This window comes from Lontra canadensis, unplaced genomic scaffold, assembly GCF_010015895.1.
Source record: "Lontra canadensis isolate GAN:19392208 unplaced genomic scaffold, GSC_riverotter_1.0 scaffold8, whole genome shotgun sequence".
Lineage (NCBI taxonomy): Eukaryota > Metazoa > Chordata > Mammalia > Carnivora > Mustelidae > Lontra > Lontra canadensis.
Window position 1 is genome coordinate 28,228,793 of NW_022631002.1, and position 22,290 is coordinate 28,251,082.

The 22,290-nt window shown below is 48.9% G+C and overlaps 1 protein-coding gene and 1 long non-coding RNA gene across 5 annotated transcripts; one reads left to right on the top strand and one right to left on the bottom strand.

Moving 5' to 3' along the window:
- Positions 1-5,709: 5,709 nt before the first annotated feature.
- On the bottom strand, positions 5,710-9,434 carry IRX5 (iroquois homeobox 5). Its single transcript, XM_032854452.1, has 3 exons — positions 8,700-9,434; positions 7,209-7,614; positions 5,710-7,053 (listed from the first exon to the last, which is right to left on the bottom strand). Exons 1-3 carry the CDS (start codon positions 8,946-8,948, stop codon positions 6,257-6,259), a joined length of 1,452 nt encoding a protein of 483 aa, XP_032710343.1. The 5' UTR covers positions 8,949-9,434; the 3' UTR covers positions 5,710-6,256.
- A 1,822-nt stretch (positions 9,435-11,256) lies between these two features.
- Positions 11,257-21,540, top strand: LOC116865867. Of its 4 annotated transcripts, none has more exons than XR_004382270.1 (4): positions 11,257-11,411; positions 14,985-15,107; positions 16,524-16,589; positions 21,264-21,540. It is a non-coding gene; the product is annotated as an uncharacterized LOC116865867 (long non-coding RNA). The 4 variants fall into 4 exon arrangements; XR_004382271.1 differs by lacking the exon at positions 11,257-11,411 and adding an exon at positions 11,462-11,689; XR_004382272.1 differs by lacking the exon at positions 11,257-11,411 and adding an exon at positions 13,686-13,718.
- Positions 21,541-22,290: the final 750 nt, after the last annotated feature.

Sequence of the window (22,290 nt, forward strand, 5' to 3'; positions counted from 1 at the left end):
ACAAATTAGCCCCTGAAAAGACAGTAATTTCAGTATAGCGAGGTAAGTGCTTTCTGATGGGCTCCGCGCACAGAGCTCTCCTGACAAGCCAATCCATCAGCGCCTTGGGGATGGGGCGCGGCCTTGCCGCCCAGCCTAGCCGGGCCTCACCCGGCCCAGCCCTGGCCAGCCTCCCCTGCGCCAGCCCTCTCAAGTCCTGCCCAGCTTAGCTTCCGGGGGGCTACCTGGAGCGGGTCTCCGACGAGGGCTCCCCTTTCCCGGGCTCCTTTACCCCCAGGCACCGCTGGCTGCTGTGTCTGGCCTCCTGTCCTCACCCACCCCAACGTCGGCCCCAGCCCTTCCGAAAAGAAGAAAAATTTGGCAGTGGGGGGAGTCCCAGGCCCAGCTTGGGGAACGGACTAAGGATGGCGGAGGAGGACGAGCCAGCTTTGAAGTTCTGAACTCCAGACCCGGGGAAGGAAGAGCCAAGCAGACCTTTCTCCTCCTAATGCCTAGATGTCCGGTTCCGTGACCCCTTGAAATTATTGAAGGGCTGTGTATATCGCGTGCGCACGTTATGGGGTGGGCTGGAGGGTAGGTAATCCATGGCGTCCCGACGATTCTGAAAGAAACCCCAGGCTCCAAAAGACAGCCATCTGGGAACAGAGAAGGGGGTCCTTCTGTCTAAAGGGCGGCTCCACGGGACCCTGGTGGCGGGGGTGGAGGTGGGGCGCGCCTAGCCCTTTTCGTGGCCCTGGTTTCTTTCTCTCTGAGACAGCCACCTGGGGTGAAAGACGACGCCTGGGGAGGAAAACAAGAAGGGATTTTCTATCAAATGGACCGGGGCCGGTTGGACTCCAGCATGGGGAGCTGAGTAAGAGACGGGAAGGGAAAGAGCCAGAGAAAATTCTGGCGAGGAGTGGGATATTTGCAAAAGCGAAGACCACGCCGCGCCTTCTCTTTCTGGTCCTGGAGCGCAGAAGGTCCCATGGGCACCCTACCCGGCGGCAAGGGGCCATGCAAAGGAGGTCGAGGAGGAGCCGCCGGCCGAGGGGAACCTACCGACCGGCCAGCGCACTATAACCGTGGAGGGCTGGAGCGCTGAGCGACGCGCGGCTCCTTCATTAGCGTCCCCTCCGCGGCGCTGCATGCCTCAGAAAATAAGTTAGCAAACGGGGAGCCGTTTATCTCTTTTATCTTGGGGCCTGATCCAATTAAATAAGTGCACATTTACATTTGCATCCATCAGGCGAGAGCGCTGAGAGCCCGGGGTTTGCTCGGAGCAAATAAAAGCAGATTTCACTGGGAAAATGTGGCGTCTCGGCGCGCCGGGCTCGTCCCGGCGCCGGAAACGAGCGCAGCGAGGAGGGCCGCTTTGGGGACTGAGAGCTGGGGCCTAGAGCCGACAGGAGGCCAGAGACCCCCCGCAAGGGCCGGCAGGACCGACCTGGGCAGGAGGTGCGGCCAGAGCTGCATCCCCGCCCCAGAGGCGATCCTCCCTTAGGCCACAACCTGGGCCCCCTCTTGTGTCCTGGACCCAAGTCGCATTTAAACGAAAACGAAAAGGAGAGCAACTCTGGCCAGGTCACCGAGGGAGACCCGTGGGGTGGGTCTAGGGACAGTCCTGCAGTTTTGGCCAGTTTGGAAGGAGGGCATATGGCAAGGTCTCAGTCAGGCCCGATTTTCCTAGTCGGTGGCCGAGTGGAAAGGGACGCCAAGATCCAGGCCGAGGACGCGCCTCCGCTTTCCCCCAGTATCTCTGCACCCGGGGAGATCAGTCGACACTATGGGTTAGCTGCTTCTGTGGGAGTAAAAACGGACGCTCAGGTGTGCACCTCTTGGTTTGCTGCGCCAACCTCATCAAAATGCTTTCGAAATAGGAGGGTTTCAAGAATGGGAAGGTAGTTTTGTTTTTCCTTTTTCTATGGATGTGCAACGCATAGGCCAAAAGACAGAAACGGTTTTACGGGGTGCGGTTGCGTGGTAGACCCCGGATAGGCCAGCCCGCAGACTAAAAACAAAACTGTGCGGGTTCCATAACCCTGGCCCGGAAAGGCCAGCAGAAGGTAAGCGCACACCTGAAGCCTAGCGGGAGCCGGGGCGCGCTGCCTGGTCCACGCACCGCGGCGGTCTCCCACCCGCACACTGTTTCAACCGTGGGTGTATTTCCTCAATTGCCTGCCGCCTAGTTTCTGACTAGTTTCTGCCCAAACCGTGGCGGGAATCGGTGGGGTTAAAACTGTTCTAATCGCGAGCCCTGCTCTCCAAATCTCCAATGCTAACTGGGTCCTGGGACCCGAGCCGCGGCGAGTGCGGTAGCTGGGCAATTTCAGTTTGACCCGCTTGGGGTTCAGAGCTAAGACCCCGCTGGGGGTGGGGGACAGAGCCAGGTCTTGCCTTAACTCCTCCTCTCTGCCAACAGCGTGGCGCCAGGGGACCAGTAGGCGGCGCCCTTCCTAAACTGCATCCGCGTTGGGCTCCCTCCTGGGAGCGCAATCACATTCCTTTCACTTTGGGCGCTTTGCGAAGCGCTATTGCTTGCGTCTGCCCGAGCAGGCAGCTAGTCGTGGGGGACAGGTGGGTCATTTCTGAAACTGCACGTACGACCCTCCCCCGCAACCTTCCAGGCTCCAAGGGCTTCGCACCTCTAACAAAACGAGAGGCCCCGAAGGGTTTGCAAACCAGAAGGCCTCGATGCAGGCCCCGCACCCAGGCCGGGGAACAACATTTCGAGCTAAAGCACTCCGAGCCGAGGAGCGGGAAGAGAAGCAGCAATCTGCCCTTTCTGTAGCTTCTCCTCAGTGTCCGCTCATGCGCCCTCGAGGATTGACTGGGCTGTTGGCTCTTCACCCCCAAATCCCATGAACTGATTCGGACCCACACAGAGAAGTAAGGGAAGGGATCCAGTCAGTCCTGGTTTGGCGCTGCCTCAGGGCGGGTGACTGCATAGACCCCACGCAGTGATCCCTCTGCCCCCTGCTGCCTGGGATTCGGCCCTCCTGAGTGCCAAGCTAAAGGCTCCTGGAGGGGTCCAGAACCAGCGCAGTCAAGTGCAGGTGGCAAAGGCCCGCGCTGCCCCCGCACCCGGGTGTCTTAAGCACTGCCTCGCGCAACTCCCGCACCCCAGTCTAAGCCTGCGAACAAACCTCGACTCCACTGCACCCCGGAAGTTTGCCCTCAGCGCCTCCAAGACGCTCTGCCTTTGAGACGGCCCAAGACGCAGCCAAGCGGGCTCGAGGAGGCACTTGGGAGCGTAAAGACGCTTAACTACTTCTAGGATTAAACGCGGGTGACATCTAATTATCCGAACCCCGAACTGCGGGGCAGGCTTCCCCCAAACTGGAAAGTCTCTAGACACCAGAAAAATCACTGGCCAAGAAACCCAGCTCTGCAAAGAGCAATCCCCAAACTTAATTGGAGGCTTGCATTCAAGACGAAGTACGCAGAGAAACCCGTAGACCCTGCAGAGGCCAAGGGCAGGAGGGATGCGGACAGGGGGCAGCGACTCGGGTTCCAGCCTTCCGGCCCCTGGTGGTTTCGCTCCCTGGCCGGGAGGCTCCTCGCACCGCCCCTCGTTGGGGAGAAACGCCGCGAGCTCCCCGGTGCGCGATTCCCGTTCCCAGGGAGCCCCGCGGGCATTCGGCTCCCAGCCCCGAGCCTCGGATCTCAGACTTGGAGGCCCGCGCCGCGCTATTTGCATATTCCCGAGAACACAAGGAGGCCTGTAATTTTCTTTTTTAAAATCGTTGGGCAGGGTTTAGGGCCAGCGCTTCCAAAACCCCGCAGAGCTGATGTGGTCCTTAAACTCTCTCTTAAGAGAAGGGGACTGGCCTATTCTTCTGACTTTTTTAGAAGAGAAGGTGACTCCTGGGGCTGCATATTCAACGGGGGGGGGGGGGGGTGGGGGGGGGGGGGGAGGCGGAGGGGGAAGTGGGCGGTGGGGGGGGGGGGGGGGGGGGGGGGCGGGGGCTCGGGGGGGGGGGGGTGGTAGGGCTAGTCATCTCTGGAATGCAATTGTTTAAAAAAATCATTTATAATTAAAGGGACAAAATAAAATACGATCATCTCATGCATATTTAATCACTCACACTTCCAGCTTTGAAACCATTTTCCCTGCGTGAATTTTCTCACTATTTTAAACTCTTAAATCGACTGCTGTTCGCAAAAACATCTGGACAATGCAGGTTGCAAACTTGTTTAAATTCGAATAAGCGAATGGAGTCCCGTCGCAGGTTTAAAAAAAAAAAAAAGCAAAAGTTAAAACTTCGATGAAAGTTTGGGGTGTGTCTGAAAAAACAAGTAGGGTTAAAGTAATCTTGAGTAGAAATGCAAATATGTGCATTCTGATTTAGGCTAATTAAACTGGTGTTATGTGCAAACACATTCACTCTGCACTCAAGCTTGGGTTTAATAGAGCAAATTAATTCCCCTGGCTGGAGTATGTTTTTGCGGTAAACCCTCCCCTCCCCCGACCACCGAAAATTTCCCACGAAGTAAAACACGTCCTCGGTTCCACCTCTCCGACGCAAAATGGAGACACGAACACCGACACTGTTGGCGGGCCTCCGGCACAGGGCGGTGTCTTTTCCCCATTTGGGATTGAGACTCATCCTGATTTTTCATTTTGAGATGAAACATGCGGGATTAAAACTAGAAAATAAACCCCCTCCAATACTTTTGTTACTACTTAGACTTTCGAATCAGAGACAGGAAAAGTGCTAACGCGACGACAAGCCTGATCGAGTCCACAACAGCCTCATTATCTAGGCAAATGTCTTCGAACTTTTGAAGGCCACTTGTCCAAAAAGGGGAGCGTGCGGGTGCGGGGGCTGGGGGCACCCTCCAGTTCGTTCGGGGCTCCCCTCACTGCCCCCAAGCGACTCTGGCTCTCCATCCCCCACTTCCGCCCACTCTCTCCAATCTCCGACTCTGCAAAGTGCAGGCTTGTATTTCAGGACAAGTGTGACACCTACCTGTGAAAGGGGGGAACCGTCCCCTAGCCAGTCCCGCGGCCCCAGTCTCGCGGCTGCGCGGGGATCTACGGGGCTGCCTACCACCCGCACTGTCGCGGCTGGAACATTTACTAATTTAATCAAATCCAACGAAGAGATCAATGCCCAATTTTAAAGGGGTAGGGAAAACAGTGACTTGGGAAAGCCTTCTCCTTGGCATCCCCTAACGCTCCCCGCCCGCATTAGCCCACAGCACCTTTGAAATAGTAATAAGGGCTAAATCCGGCATAAAATCGAACTCATTAGCAAAGTTCACCAGCTGATTGCTTTGCATAAAACACGACACTGATTGGAAGTAATTAGGTTAAGCGATGGTGCTCGGGTGGTGCGTGTCTCTAGCAGGCTTTACCATCTCTTCTCCCTTCTGGGCACACACTTGGGTCTCTCTGCTCCTTCCTCCAGGGTCCAATCTCCCCCAAGCAGCCTGCATCAGGGATCCAAATCTGCATTCCCAGCAGGGCCAGGGTCCCCGGGGCCTGCCGCCTAATTATGGCTTCCCCCTGGCACACTGAGGTTCTGTGGAACCTTTCATTCCCACTTCGGAAAAAAAAAAAAAAAGAAAAAAAGAAAAAAAGAAAAAGAAAAAAGAAAGAAAGAAAGAAAGAAAGAAAGAAAGAAAGAAAGAAAAAAAAGAAAGAAAGAAAGTTGCAGTTTCCACCTTTTGTCCAAGGGGATGGACAGTTTATTGAGGCTTCTAAAAAGTAATGAGTGGCTCTGATTATGTTAAAATCTCTTTTAATTAAATATTTTGCATTTTACAAAGGCGGCTGCAGTTTCTTTTACTTTTTAAATCTAAGAGTATAACCTGTTTCCTTTCTGTAATAATACTTTAGCTCATACCCAGAAAAATCAATAGGTGTAAAAAATTAAATTAAACTTGTATTTTTAAACTATGAAACAGTTTCGGGGGAAACACAAATGTATATATTTATATTACAAAAAAAACATTAAATGCCTGTACAGGTGTCTTAATTTCATAATTTACTTCAAAGATATTGAATTATCAATTTAAATACAAAAATGCTACATTAAATATACAGAATAAGATTTAATACAAATCCTTTTTTAAATTTTTTTTCTTTTCGGTTGGTTAAGACATTTTTGTGTGGGGAGATGTTTACATGGGTATGTCATCCATCTCCATGAACTATAAACTTTTTAATAGGAGGGGTAGTTTTGTTTTTCTCTCTTGTTGATGGAAAAATAACTGCCAAGGCCATGTTTTTTTAATAAATTAGGAAAGTCCGGGACCGACGCAGCCCGCGTTAAATGTCGGACATACCTTTCTTCAATTCATAGGGAGAGTCTTTGCACAGGTCTAGCTGAGACTGGCTCCGCAACATTTTCGGGTCTTTAGCCAAAGCGTCCGCTCGGTTCAACACGGTCTGGTTTAATCCATTGAAATGCGAGCCCGGACCGGTTGTGGGGCCTGGCCCTGGCCCTGGGTGGCCGTGAAGGTGTCCGAAGGAGCCATAGTTCGTATAGCCGGGATAGAAGGGCGCCGTGTAGTAGAGAGGCCGGGACAGCACCGTCCCGCCGGGAAAGGGGCACTGCGCCGAGGGCGAGCGCGATGGCGCCGGGGCCGGCGATGCGCGGCTGCCTCCTAAGGCTTGCCCCGCTACCGGCCCGGGGCACGGTGGGCATGGAGAGCCTTCGCTCCCGCTGCCCCCGTCCTTGACTTTGTCCGAGGATGTGGCGATCTCTGCCAGAGACCACAGTTTGGGCTTGGCGAGCACCGCCTGTGGCGGCGGCGGTGGCGGAGAGTGTATGACCGAGGGCCCGCCGGGACCGGGGGGCAGCTCTCCCGCGGCTGGATGCGGGCCCGGAGCCGGAGCGCCGGAGGGGTAGTGAGGGGCCGGGTCCTCGGCCAACCGCGTTGCCGCTGGCCCCGCCGGGGAAGGCCCGCCGGCGCGGGGGGGCCCGGGCAGCGCGTCCAGACGGCCCTCGGATGGCGGCTCCTTAAAATCCGAGTCGCTGAGGCTGCCCTCCGTCTCCTTGCCGGCGGGGGTGGGCGGCCCCTGCAGCCGTTCGCAGCCCGAAGCCGCCTTCTGCTCCGCTCCTCCTGCGGGTGAAACCCCAGGCCGTTAGGGACGCGGAGGCCGCGCGGTGGGGCCCAGGTCCCCGCCGGCAAAGGCAGTGACCCTAGCCCCCAACCTCCAGGCCCCCCCTTTTCCTTCTTACTCCCGCTCCAACACACCCTTTCCCGCGTCCACCAACCTGCTTCAGGGCCCTCGGAGTCGCCCTTGTCCTCTGGCTTCTGGGGCTCATCCTCGTCGTTTTTCTCCAGATCAATGTTCTCCTCCTCCTCCTCGTCCTCGCTGCGGTTCCGCGGCGTCCACGTCATCTTGTTCTCCTTCTTGAGGCGCCGGCGCGCGTTGGCGAACCAGGTGGACACCTGGGTGAGGGTCATCTTGGTGATGATGGCCAGCATGATCTTCTCGCCCTTGGTGGGGTAGGGGTTCTTGCGGTGCTCGTTGAGCCAGGCCTTGAGCGTGGCGGTGGCGTCTCGTGTGGCATTCTTCCGGTACGCGGGGTCCCCGTAGGGGTACGAGCCCAGGGGCGCCGCGTAGGGGTGGTACCCTAGGGAACCTGCCATCCCTGGCGTATGATCGTAGGGAGAGCCCTGCAAGGAACAGGCAAAGAGAGGGTGAGAGCGGGCCGTGGTCCCCAGGACCACCTAGACGACCGAAGCACGTTTTCCCTGCGCCCAGGGGTCCTCGAGCTGCGAGGCCCAAACTCCGACTTCCCCTGGGGTAGGGCTGGCGGGCTCAGACCCAGGGGCAACTCTTCCTCCTCCTCCTCCTCCTCCCCCGTAGGGAGAGGGGGGGGCACCAACTCCTGACTCCCATCTTTTGGGGACGCTTGAAGCCGTCCTGGCCTCAGCGGCACCCAGTAGGCCGGCGTCTGCCGGGGCAAGTCCGTCCCCCACGCGCAGATCGGGCCACCTTGGCCAGGCCCTCCACCCACATGGAGGCCTGGGCAGCGGCGGCGACTCGGCACTTCGTGCCCGGATGGCTGCACGTTAGGCGCAAGGGGAGAGAGCAAGGGAAGTCAAGGCATTCCCCCCCCCCCATAGAGAAAGGCAAAGGAAAAGCTAAGCCTTGCCCGGGCACTCTCACCCCCCCAAAAATGTTACCCCAAACCGAAGCCACGGCGTTTTTCCAGAAAGTACACCCGGCCGAAAAATCCCGGATGCACCGCAGCTCGGCCGACTTTTCAGAAATCTAATACCTCCAAATCGGATTGCGAAGATAGGATTACGGATTTGCAACATTTTGGAGGACTAATTAAAGGCGAGGCCAAACACATTTACATTGACTTAGCGCGCTTCTGCTCTGATTTCTGGTCCGTTTCTTTTGAACTACTTTTCCAAAATGGCAAAACCAATAAAGTAAAATAAAATAAAATCTGCAGGGCGGCCTGGAGCTCATGTTTGAGCCAGACGCTGCTCTTTAATTGCAGCGACCTCTCCCCCAAAAAACCCTCTCCGCCCGCTCAGCGACCCAAGCAGGACTCGGCTCTGCTCTCCGAGCAATTCCTGAGCCCGAGGCCCGGGAGAAGCCGAGCGAGACAGTCGCCCAAGTTTGCAGGGGCCGCGAAGCTTGGCGGGGGCGGTCGCGGTGGCGCCAGGGCCCGTGTCCTCCGCAGCCCCCGCCCGCCCCGCGCGGCCCCAGCTGCCCTTGCCCGCCGCGGCACCCGCTCACTCACCACGTACGAAGAGAAGGCGGCGGCGGCGGCAGCCGCGGGGTCGGCACCGTACTGGAGGTGCGAGTTGTAGCCCGGCGAGGGCGCGGTGAAGGCGGTGGAGCCGGCGTAGGGCGAGAATGCCGAGCCCGACGACGAGCGGCCGAGCTCATCCGTGCGGGGCCCCGAGATGACGCTGGTGCTGTACGCCGGGCACGAGTAGAGCGCCAGAGAGGCGGACGGCTGGTACAAGTAGCCCTGCGGGTAGGACATGGCCACACACGGGCATGGGGCGCGCCGCGCCGCGGCCGCCAACGAGCCGGGCGGCGCCCTGCTAGGGCGAGCGGGCGGGCACCTGGCCTCCGGCTGCCCCCGGCTGCCGCTTCTCGGGCCCCGGCTCCCGGGCTCCGGCCCGCGGCGCCTCCTCGCTGGCTTCCCGCGCGCCTCCGGCTGCGACTGCCGAGCCCTCTCCTCTGCGCGCCTTGCTCGCCCCGGCTGGGTTTCTCCCCCCTCCCTTGCAGCTTTCTCTTTTTCCCCCTCGCTCTTTGCACTGGGGGGCTCTGCTTTTGGCTTCGCAAAGGTCCTGCCAAGATGCTAAGTTGGAAATTGAGGATTCTGACGCCTTGTGCGCGCCTGAAGCTCCTCCTTCCCGGGGTGTAGTCGGTGGGAGGACTGGCAGGATCCTCTGGGCGGCCGCAGCCAACCCGGCCGCCAGGCGCGCCTCGCCCTCTCCCTCTTCCTCCCCGGCTCCCTCTCCCGCTCGCTGGCGCTCCCCTCGCCCCTCCCTCGCGCCCGCCTCTCCTCCGCGGCCCTCCTCTCCACCCTCCTCTTTTTCTCCCCCCACCCCCCCCTCTCTCCCGGGTCTCTCTCCCTCTCTCTCTTTCTCAGACTCTCGAGCGCCGGCCCCAGGATGACAATCACATCCCAGGCGCGCCTATCTCTTCCAACTTTCCTTCCCTGCTAAGTCGGGGTAGAGTGGCGGTTCCGACACAAGGCAGGCCCTGGTGGCGGGTCCGGTCGCTCCGAAGCACAAAGGCAGCGAGGCGGCGGGCTGGGCGCGGGCGAACGTTCTGCTCTGTGCTTGCCACAGTAAACAGCGGAGTTAGCGGATTTCTTGTTCCGCAAGAGGCTGGGCTCCCAAGCGGACCGTCACCTACCCGCCCCTGGCTTCTCCCCCAAGCCACGGAGCCGGAGAGCGAGTTGGAGACCTGGAATGAAGGTCCCTAGAAGAGACGGAGGGATGCCCTCGTACGGGGCGCGGGGAGGCCGAGATGACTGTCCCTCTCCGCCAGCAGCAGCAGGTGGGCGAGAGACAGGCCTTGGACATCTGCACGTCTCCGGCCTCCTTCCACCAACTCCCCGCCAAACGGCAAGGAAGGGGGAGGGCCGGGATTACGGGGAGAGCCTTTCTCTAGAGGAGAGGTAATGGGCAAGAGCTGCCACATGAAGAAGCAGCTGTACCAGAGTAGGTCCACGGACCCCACTACACCCCCTCTGGCCCCCACCATGCCTCGCCGCCTCTTCCTCGGGCTTTCCATCCGCAGCTCCCTCTACCAGGCCGGTGGTGGTGGAGGGTGCGGGTCCCCTTCCCCTTAGCGCGCACTTTAGCACCCGCCCACGCTCCATTGCAAACACTCAGCTTTGCCCAACCCAACCACTGTTTGTTCAGCGAGGCGCTGGCAAGGCAAACACACACAACTGAGTCACAGGCAGATCCCTTGCCCACGACGGCCACACAGTTAGAATACAAAACAGACCCCCTGCCTGTCTCTCCATCCCGCGCAGCCACAAGCCAGACGCACTCGAACTCTGGGACAGACAGGGGCGCTGGTGAACCAAAACAGGGCTGGCACAGTGTTGGGCACTCCACTGGAGCTCGGTATATCACGGACTTCGTGACCTTTCATAAAACTGCGGCACACGCAGGCCGAAAGACAACTACACAGTTCCCCGCAAAGACTTTGACAAGCAAGATACACTTTATTTACAGAGCTCCAGGCCCCTCACACTGACCCACTGAAGTAAACTCGGACGCGCTCCGGTGCAGGACTTCACGCAGGCGCGCTAACTCCTCCCCCAGCGTCAGCTTCGCCCCCCCCCCCCACGCCCCGCCCCTCAAGCAGACATTCGGCAATGTCTCTGTCAGCCCCGCCCTGTCCCTCCTTGCCTCCATCTCTAATTGGACGCTGGCCTCCACTGGCCCCGCCCCTCAGCGACGTGAGCCCACTTCCCTCCGAGTCACGGCGCCGAGGGGGTGGGACAGGGCGGGGCGACGGCGCGCTATTGTCATGGAGACGAGAAGCTGGCCGCCACGGAGGCGGGCACTGCCCGGCCCAGGTGGCTGCCAGCGGGCCGGGACTGAGGCGAGGCCGGGCGCCCGGGACGGCCGGAGCGGGAGGGAGCGCCTAGCTGGCCGGTGATGGCTTTTCGGGCGGCCAAGGGGAGCTCGGTGTAGTCCGAGTGGTCGCGGGGAGCTACCCCCTCCTCGTTCCCTTTGCTCCCGCCTCTCGCGGCCCTTGTGCTCCTCAGCGCCCGCCCCCGGCTCCGCCCGCCGCCGCCGCCGCAGTCGCCGCCGCCGCCGCCGCCGCCGCCGCCCCTGCCGCCGCCGCCGCCCCTGCCGCCGCGGCAGCCCCTCGCGCTAACGGTCGGTAGCTGCCCGCGCGCGCCGCCCGCCGGGGGCTCGCGCCAGCCACGAGGGAGCGTCCGCGGTCCGCGCGCCCGCGCGGCGGAGGAGAGGTGGGTCCCGGGTACCCTGTCCCGCCGCGTTCCCGCCGGGTCGCGCCCGGGCTCACTGCCCCTAGCGCCGCGTCCGAGTCCCTTCGTGGACCGGATGGCCGCGGCGGTGCCCCGGGAGCCGCAGGGTGGGCGTGGGCCGCGTGAGTGTTGGGCAGGCCTTTCCTGATGTCAAGGTGCCCGGGCGGGCGCGCGTGGGCGTGTCCCCTCCATCCACGCGCGGCCGCAGCACCCTCTCGGCTCTCGTCCAGGATGCTGTTTTCTGACATGGAGCCATGGAGGTTTGTGCCACCGAGAATCTGAGTCTGTCACACAGACATCCTCATTACATCATCCTGCCACTCTGGGCCGCTAGGCTATCCCCCCTTGCCCTCCCCTTTCCTTTTACTGTCTTCTTTTTGGTGTCAAGGTCTGGAGAGAATCCCGAAAGATATTGAAGCATTTCGAATTTATAGTTCTGTTGCCGTGGTTGTCACCTCCGCTCGACGTCAAATTTAAGACTCATTTCTTAAGGATGTCTCTATTTTCTGCTTTATTTGCACATTGATGGCTCTGCTGCTCGGCTGGCCACGGCCGCCTGGCGTCTCAGACTTGTGTTAATATGTGAAATGGAAGAACTGATCATTAGCAGGCAGATGGGATTCAAATAGCATCTGGCGGGGTTTCTCAGTGTTCCTTTGAAAGTTTTTACGTTTTGGCTGGTAAACACGAGGTTTTTACCTTTTGATCTTGGTAGTGGCTACGGTTAAGGTTCCCTCTCCCCTGCCTTCTCCTTTATTCATCAGCTTTCCCGTTTGGGAACCTGCTTACTTTTTAAGCTGTAGTTTCACTGGTCTCTGGTCACTGAAGCTTCCCCCCCCCCCCCCCCCCCCCCCCCGCAGAGGTGGGAACACTCTCCCTCTCCTTCTAAGTTACCAAGATGACTCCTTTGGGAGGGGGAGAGTCTTGCATTTATATCCTTCTGAACATTTTAACTTACACTGGGGATAGGCATGCCCTGATTGCTTTTAATGTAGGACCTTTAGAAAATTGTAATTTTAAGAGTTCCTAAAGGTTTATTGGTTTGTCATGTCTGCACGGATCCAGTTATGCATAACTCTTAAAATTTCAAGCTTTAAAATAAGATCCACAATTGCATTGCCAAGACATGGCTGCAAAGCTTGCTGTTCGAGTTTTGGCCGAACAGTTGTCATTGTGTAAATCAAGTGCAAAAGAGGTTATTCCTGTTTATTTAGTGTAATAACTGTTTACAGTTAAAACTTTAAAGACTCATAAAAGTAGGTCTGCTGTATTTTAAAGATCTCATCATTCTTGTGGGTGAGACACAACACCGGCGCTAGGAAAGGCAACAGATTGCTTCTGTCATATCGCTTTGCTGTTTTGGAGTGTACTTAAAGGATTATGATTGATAAGGCTGTCTTGCCAGAGAATGTTGACACAGGTGTGCATCGTTATCTTAATTAAGATCCTGAGAAAATGTTGTCTATAAAATGGTGACATAAGAAGGGCGGCATATTTTTGTACAGTTTTGCTTTTGGAGAATTTAATTGCACTTGAAACCCGTCTTTGAGCTTCCAGATTTTGCGAGCAGTCTGGCAACAGAAGTTTTAGAGAGAAATGGTAGTTTAATGTTAAGTGCTCTGGCATGTAGTAATACTACTTGTGGCTTTTTGGCCATGCCTTTGTCAGCTTTCTTTGTGCTCTTTGTGGAGTCATGGTTACTAATTTAGAAAGAAAAGCATAAATGGGACAGTCTGTTATTAAGCAAACATTTATTAATGTTGAGAATAATTCTGTAGAGGAAGTCTCGCTTAATGTGCAGAAGCAGGAATATAATAAAAAATGTAAATATATGAGAAATTCATGCCACTTTATATTTTGGAAAACAGTCTCCTAGAATGTTTTAATGCTCGAAAGTAGTTTCTCTATTCACATCATCAAGTATTTAGCTTAGTTGTTTATGGAATGCCTTGTTTTTATTTCCAGAAATAGAAGAAAACTGTTTTATTTCTTCCAAAGTATTGTCTATAAATTCAAATTATGAGCAAGTGAAGGTAGTGCCTTTAGCCTCTTATTAGTTTAAGGATCTGAATCATAACCTGGGCGACCACTAAAATAATATCACAGTCCTTTACTTCAAATTTCTGAATGCAAAAACAATAGCAAGAGGGATGCTGCTGATTATATTACCCTTGGCTCACCCAGCACCTAATACCCTTTAACATAAGTATTGCATTAAGATTTCCCCCTCTCTTTGTAGCTCATGATTTCCTGGAAGCTGGCTGTCCATCAGTGGTGTATATAAGATGTGTGAGTGTTTTTCTTTAATATTATAAGTCACTGTAGAAAGAGGAAATGAAAGTGGAGGAGGCCATAGGCATATGATCGGAGAAGCCAGGTGTAGAGTCACAGCTCATTCGTGACTCCAAGGATAATTAGCTAGCTAGAATTACATGGTAAACTAAAATCAAAGAAAGACTTATTTAGATTTGTTTGGTGAAACTAAAACAAGAGCATTAATTTTGAGATAATTGCTTTCCTTATCCCTCAAAGCCCCCCCCCCCCATCAACATTTTTGTTCTGGCAGCTAAGATCAGCATCCCTCTGCTGTTACCCATGTGTTGTTTTCAGATTTTATATGCTGTGTTAAAAGAAATGAAATAAGAATGGGAACTAATTACCTATTGTGTGTCTTAATGAATAGCAAGCACCCCATAATTGTTAATATACTTTTACATATAGAAATCTTAGGAAAAATTTAAATGTTCTTCAGTTGATAATGTGCAAGTAAGTGCAATCATGTAGTCCTAAGTGAATTAAATGTGTTCTTTAGAATATGAAAACAGTGCCATATTTTGGAATCATGTTTTAACTCTGAGGTAGCACAGCCTTTTTTGCCTGTTAATAGCTGAATATCTGTGTGTTTTTCCCTTCAATTTCTACATTTTATCGGCTCCTTTAATTTTAACATCTTTTTGGTATATTGTTAGCTGTTTTATAGAGAATAATTGTTCTTAAAAGATGGAACTGATGCGACTCTAAGATGATGTAAAATCCTGGAATTGTTTTTTCCTTCTGCAGTAATGACTGGGCTTTGATCTCACAGCACCACTGTGAAGTGTGATACTTATAACTTATTTCTGCATACATTTGCAGTATTTTTATAGCTAGAGTATACCTAAGCACCGACTTAGCTTGGCAAATTAACTTAGATGCTTCAAAATTGAAAACCAGTATATTCTAATGTAGTTCAAGTTTAAATCTTTATTAGTAAGGATGCACTTAACATTTGTTCAGGAGAAGGAAATATAATTTTCTCCGGCAGTTGTCATTTATGTAATTCATTTTTCTAGTCTTTTCTCAGGCTAATGCTATTCCACACCTCGATACAGCCTTTATTTGTTTATTTGGCATAATATGGAGTGATACCTTGGAGGAAATTAGATTAGATATTCATATCTAATATCCCAAAAGTATTTAACTAGTCTTCTGTGTTTCTTTAAACAGAATCATTTTCTTTTCTTTTCTTTTCTTTTCTTTTCTTTTCTTTTCTTTTCTTTTTTTTTTTTTGTGCAGGTTGTAAGTACGATGCTTCCATAATACATTTGGATGTTTTCAGCTAAGTTCACTTCTGAACTATGGAGTTCCTCCAAAAGTTGGCTGAAATTTGTCCTTGTATATCCCTAAGCTCATCTGCAAGTGAGTGTCTGCGACACAGTGTGTTTGTGTGTGGAGTAAACCCAAAATAGCGTCAGTATTGGTTTTACCAAAGTATTTATATTAGTAATAGGAACTAAGTACAGAATGTAAAGAATGTCACTTGAGGCCTTTGATTATTAAAATTTTACTAAATGCATTAAACAAAAGTTCAGTGAATAGAAAAAATTCTGATTCATGGAAATTTACTTAACAATTAATTTTTAATGATAGCATTGGATGGTGAAATTGTAAACTCAGTGCTTTCCATAAAAGTCAAGACTGAGGTTATATTTTATAGAAATGGAGTTACTACTTAAAGGAAATAATCTGCTTATGCCAAATCACAGGTTTTGATTATTTTCATTACCCAGTTCTTTCAAAAGTTAATTTAATGGGAGAATCAGCTCCAGGCAGGGGTACCAAACTCTTTTAATGATAAAGGGTATACAGGTGTGTGTAAAGCTTGTCATTTCTCATCAGAATAGGAACTTCTGAATATAAGCAGATGAGAAAAAATTATTTTGCGGTGTATTCGTGTTGTCTATTGGGGAGAGCAAGGAACTGGGTTTAGTGATAGAGAATATTTTGAGGTAAAGAAGATGGTTGTATGACCAAAGGAAAAAAGGCTAGCTGAAACAGAAGGTAGCTCTAGTTAGTATAGCCTGCAGTAGAGGAAATGCTTCTCTGTAAACTTTCAAAGGGCTGAAAGTGATTTTTAACATAAAGATGAAATTATATGTAATTGTTTTTAAATAACACACTTGTGTTTCCCTGTCACTGATTGGGTCTTATGGAGACAGGGTTTCCTGTGTGACTTGAAGCTGGTGCCTTACAGCTAGTTAGAAAATATACGACAGAAATCTAAGGAAAATGTGACGCAGTGAGCAGTCTGATTCCTCCCCGCATGCCTTTAAGCTTCATCTTTGTTGTTGTTGTTGTTGTTGTTGTTGTTGTTGTTGTTTTTAACCACGTGTAAAGTTGTTGAATTTAAAAGACAGAGGATTGGGTGCTCCCCCCAAGGAAAAATATAGGAAAAATCTAAACATATGTGCAAATTGGTTTTGTTTTATATCTGTTGTCAACCAAAATTTATTATTAAGGTTTATAATTGATGTATATTAATGATACTCAAATGTATTAAAACTAGTGCTCCTTTTATATAAAATAGGTGGGAGGGTCCCCTATTTAAAAAAATATATGAAGAAAACATGTCCTTTCAACAGTAATGGGTTATGGTTGATTAATTGAGAAGGTTGTACTAAATGTTCTCTAGTGGAAGTAGCTAGAGTGTGCTTTTTGAGAAACGTGTCATTCACGAATAAGATCAATTGAAGTATTGATAATTAAATTGTAATTCCATGAAGGAAGGAAGTGCAGGGGAAGATGAAGCTAACTATTGCTGTTTTTCTTTTTAAGAATCTACAGTTCATAATGGAGCTACTGTACTGGCTATCGGAAGGAGGAGATTCAGAAGATAGGGAGGTAATACTATCTCTTTTAAAAGAATACTTTCCTCTGTAATCCTGAGCCTTTATTACATATAAGAACTTTATCTACCAGCCAGCAATTTCTTTAAATGTGGGGTATGAAACGATCTGACTTTCCCGTGCTGAGTTTTGAGCTGCTTCTCCTAGGGCTGTGGGCTGTGCTGGGAGAGCGGAGAGACCTCATCTAGGCCTACTCAGCACCCTTAAAATAGCTTCTTTCTGAGAAGTAGACCTGTGACAGTGGCCTCCCCGGGCCTAGTAGACGTCATTTTAGTTGGTGGCTCATGTGCATGCATTCAGCATGTTGCTTGCCTGTCCTTGTTCACCTCCCAGTCTTTGTTGTCTTCTCTGGGAGCAGACTCTGCGCGGGGCGATCTCCTGCCAGCCTCAGCCAGACTCTGGGTGGGAACCTCGGTGCTTGACAAGGGGCTCCAGAGCTCTGCCGGGGAGTGAGCTGGGCCCAGCCGGGGCTGCTGCGACGCCGGGCCTCCCACACGTGGGGGTCCTTTTCCTTGTTCACCCCTTGAGCTCCGTTGCCATTTTCCTGGCAGTCCTGGGCCAGGGGTAGTGCTTTCCTTTTCCTCTCGCTCGGGCTGGCTTGCTGCTGCCTCTGCAGCTGTTGCAAGAACTCCCATGGAATGGAGGACTCTGTTTTCCTCTGGACGATGTCTTTGATCATTTACCCGGGTGCTTTTGCATTTTCAAAAATCTAATGTTAGTGTTAAAGAAGGACTCTGAGAGTCTCGAAGGACCAAATTCATGCCCCGTTGGTATCCGTACGAAAAGCTGCTGTCTCCTCATTGCCACATTGAATATACAGGTGAAATTAAAAACACAGTAAAACCCTTTTATGAAGGACCAATGCCTGAGAATGTGTATATAGGCTTAAGTTGTGGAATGGTATTTATAGCTATTTTTTTTTCCTTTTTAAGAAAAATGATATACTTTTCTAGTCACCCAAAATATCTGCGTCCTGAACTATACCTATGGAGGGGTATATTTATGTATTTATGGTGGTATATATTTAATAGGATAATAAAAGGTTTCATGGTGTCCAGTGATACAATTCAGAAATCAGTAAGCAGGGTGGTAGCTAAAAGCAAGTTCTTCCAATTAAAAGGACTAATGTACATTTAAAAAACAAAAACCTGCAGAAAGAAGACTCTTTGATCTTTAAATAAAATGATTTTTTTGGTGAACAGAACAAGAAGGCGAAGTACACCGATCTCAGATTCTCGTATTGATGGCGAGGTAGAGATTGTAAGCCGAGGGAGCAATGTAAATGTAGCCTGGAAAAAATGGTGGTATCGGCGACTACTTAGAAAGCAGTTTACATTCACAAAACAATTCCATATCATGACCTTGACCAACTTTTACACTTCAGATACTTGGGTTATTACTTCAGTTTTTAAAGTATCAGTCTGTAGCCTGGGTGTAGAATGCAAGGGTATTTTTGAATTGACTGGGTCTTGCTGGTCATCTTAAAATAGGCTACAATATTACAAAGTTGAAATGTAATATGTATTAATAGAAGGAAAATATAAAATCTAATATCCGGGCAACTGAGACCTTTAAACCTACTTTAAAAGTATAATCGTGACATCTACGACACTATTTTTTGTCTTTGCTGTATGGGCAGAATTATGGGTATTCTACAATCCAGATGTCTTATTTATTAATTCCAAATTTCATTCTCAATAACGGACATTGAAAATAAAAGATGTATGTAGGAGAGTCAAGTTTTGAGTCAGAGGCTAATTTATTAAGCATTCGTATACATACATAGACCAGCAGCCTTGATTAATGTAGCACTGTGAAAGGGGACAGGTAAAACAGTTTTCAGTTGAAATTTACTAAGGCAGCAGCCATTAAAATTAAATGTTTGTTAACATAATAGCGATGGCGTTTTCTCCTCCTCCTCCTTGTGGTTTTGTCCAACTAGATGTTACAGTGGCAGTTGCACTGACTGTTGAGTGTTTAAATGATGACACCATTATGTGAAGTGATTTTGAAATGAGAGATTTCAGCCAAGAATTACATCTGCTCCCATCTACCTCAAATCATACTCTCTGGCAGTACGGATTATGATTGATTTGTTTGTGACAGATTGCAGGAAACAGTCATTGATTTTTCAATATTTTACCTTAAAATTATTTACAGTTGTAACCATGGGGAGGTATTTCCATGGGCTGTCAGCCCCTGAAAGACTAGGATAATATTCCCTGCTCTCTGACAAGACAAATTACCTGTAATGAGTGCAGTAGCTGAAGGGTATACTTTTATTTTAAAATATGTCAATAACCCCAGTGACTAAACGAATATTGATTTAGCATAATGAAGCCTGAGTAATGTGAAAATGAGCTTTTTCAAGGAGCCTGGTAAAGACTTTCTTTTTAGCTGGTTGTGAGAAGCTTTTCATTCTTTTCAACTAGCTAGTGGAGATAAGGAATTTTATATGCAAACCATCAGGAGTGATAGTGTTGTTTATGATAACAACCAGGGTCCAAATATTTTGCCTTTACTTTTATCGATTCTTTTTTCAGATCTTATTTTGAGTCTTACTTTCAGTTACAGAATTTGGTTTGCTTGATCTTATCTTTAACCGACTGAGGATTTTCACAATTTCAACATATTTTGCATTAGAACCTCCAGTAATGAATATTAAAATATAACTATGTGTACCATCATTTGTAGATGACATAATCATTATCTTAGGACATTTCAAATGGGCTATTGTAGTATTTAATGTGCTGTATTTTATGGTAGAATAATTCCCAGTCCCTGGACATCAGATTACTTTCAGTGGGAATGAAGATTAATTTACTTAGGCATCAGTGCATGTTTTCATTTTCGTCCGACGTCCCTTCCCTTTTTTGAATGTAATTCTCAACTTTTGATAGATTAAGATCCCAATACATAAGGGCCTTCAAATAAGAATAATAGTAGAGAAGTATATAGCTGTATTTTACAATCCATCAAGGAGCCTGAAGACTTTGTGCCTGAATATGTATCTTCATATCTTACTTGGTTAGGAGAAAGCAAGGTAAACATGGCTGGTAGTAGATAGAAGAAAAGTAAGTATTTAAACAAGATGTCAAACTGATACTTCATGGGAATCCAGCGTATTTTATGATAACTAACAGTAATGGCATCTAATTAAAAAAGTAGTAGGTGAAGTTCCTTTAAAAATTCACAATGAGTTCCGATTGAAAGAAATTCAGATGGCTTTTTGTGAGTGCTAGTTCTCTTGTAGGACGGCATTGGAAATGTTGCAATAAAATGAAAAATATAAACCTGTCTTTTAATGGAAAAAGGATAGACTCTAGAACAAAATATTACCATTTTTTTCTTCCTCAGGATTTTGCCTGAGGGTGTGACACAGATGATCTCTGTCACTCGTCTTAGTTGTGTTCTGCAGTAGATTGGATGCTTTATAAAATATTGGTCCCATGGTTTCAAATGCTGTAAGGTTTCATTTCTCCATCACCCCCTCCCCCAGATTCTTTCCCTTTCTCTATAAATGGATCTTTGAAAATAGAACTGTGACGAATACACCATCATCATATATAAAACTGGTAGCCCACAAATTCTTCTTAAAGCATTGATTTGCTTTATAGTTTTTTTGTTGTTGTTAAGTTGATGTAGTATCTGTACAACTTATCCATGGATAAGGCGATATCTGGAGATATGCTTTTCTGAAAAAGAAATGAATATAGGTTCTTTTTCCTCAATAGTTTTTTAAATAAAACTTTTTTTTTCCCAGATAAATCTGGGCTAATGAAAAATCTATATTGTTGTTTAGTTTATTTTGGAGTTAAATAATACATGTATTATACTCAGCATCTCTTGACCCCATCATATAGTTTAAACCTATGTGTTCATTTTTTTTACAGTGCATGGGTACAACTACTTAGGTGAAGCAAGTTTTAATAAATATGTAGTTAAAGGAAAGCTTTTTCTGGGGAAATTATTCTCTTTTGGATACGATGCCCTTCTCCATTTTCTCCCCCCTTGGGGGGAAAAATACTCTGCCCTTGTTCTTCTTTAGGGAAAAATTATTTATATAGAGTGTTTTCAGATCATGCATTCATTGCCTGGGGTTAGTTAAAACATTTATTTTTTGAAAAGGAGAAAATGCCTGCATTTAAAAAAATCTTTCTTGTATTTGTATCTATTAAGATAAACAGTTTACTTTGATACGGTACATACCAATCTACTTAGTTAATTTTTTTTCCAGAATTCATTTTGCTGTGTTTGGTCTGACCTTCTATGATAACTTAATATAGGAACAAATTAGCATATAATTCTATTTTCCATGTGACCTCAACCAGTTGCAGAATCATACCACTACTTTCGGAGGGCAATTCGATAGTGTACATAGACTGTAGCATTAAGTGTTTGCAAATGTTCGGTGCATCCTGGCTAACGTGACGTCAAAAAGGTTTCAAAGTCAGTGGCAAGAGGAAATACTCACCCCATTACTAAGGTATGAAAACACCTCCTAAAGGTAGCGTTTTTAATTAGTGTACATAATTGATTAGTGATTTGTCTTCCTCCAAGCTGAAAGCAGCATGGGGAAATTGAGTGCGGTCAGGAAAGTCTGAGATATTAGGGATTGATGGTGACAATGATCATGACAACTAAATGGATTTTTTTTTTTTCCTTTTAGATTCAGCTGTCGGGGTTTGAAACTTCCTGTGGTCTGTTCAATCTAGACGCAAAGGACCTGGAACAGTGAAGTGCTCAAGAGGTTTAAATTGTTTTGGATACTGCTATTTATAGATAAAAATATTTTTCCAATTCAGATCCTCAGTTGTTTTGCAGAAGAAGGTCATACTCTTCTTGATCATCCATTTTATTTGAAATGATTAGTATTGTAGAGTATTACCAAACACTTTCTGTTTGAATCAAAGTATAGAAAAAATAAAATCATTTCTATATGTTGACTTTTTTCCTAAAATGTCTTTATTGGATCGAATGAATGTTTATACTTGAAAAAGAGGGGTCCCCAAAAAATCCCTCCCTCTGTCATAACGATTCTTCTAGCAGTCCAGCGTCACTGATACAACTATTAACATTTATGGGAGAAGAAGGACTTGAAAGGAATCCAGACATATATTTTACTTCTCTATATTAGTCCCCCTGGAATAGAACATTTCTGCTCACAAAATCTGTTTGCTCAACTCCGTTACAAGAAAATGTTGCCTTACTGGGCAGATCATTTGTTATGTGTTTGAATATTTGATTTATGTAAAGGAGGTGACATCCAGTTCTCTCACAGAGTTTTTTTATTTGTGTAGACCGACTAATAATGGGTTGCCTTGCCATTGGGAAATGCCTTGTTGTGGCCCGTGGCAGCTGTAGGAAAACAGAAGGATGCCTCTGGCCTCTGCAGTGTGAACACTGCTAAGGGGCCTATCCGATCAGAGACAGTCCTCTGTGAGGGAACTGGGGAGATTCACAGATGCTGGTGACACCTGGAGAAATGGCTGTGGGTCCCTATTTTGTTCTTGATCCAGTTTGTACTCTAGCCACTTCTGTAGTTTCTACAAAGCATCAAAGAGGCTGTGATGTATTCTCAAGCTCGGGTCTCAAGATGGCCAAGTAAATTTATTAGACTAGAATATTGCTTCTTCTGAAATTTTTAACTAAACTTTGTATTTCGAGATAAGTAGGTTTCACATGCAGTTGTATTA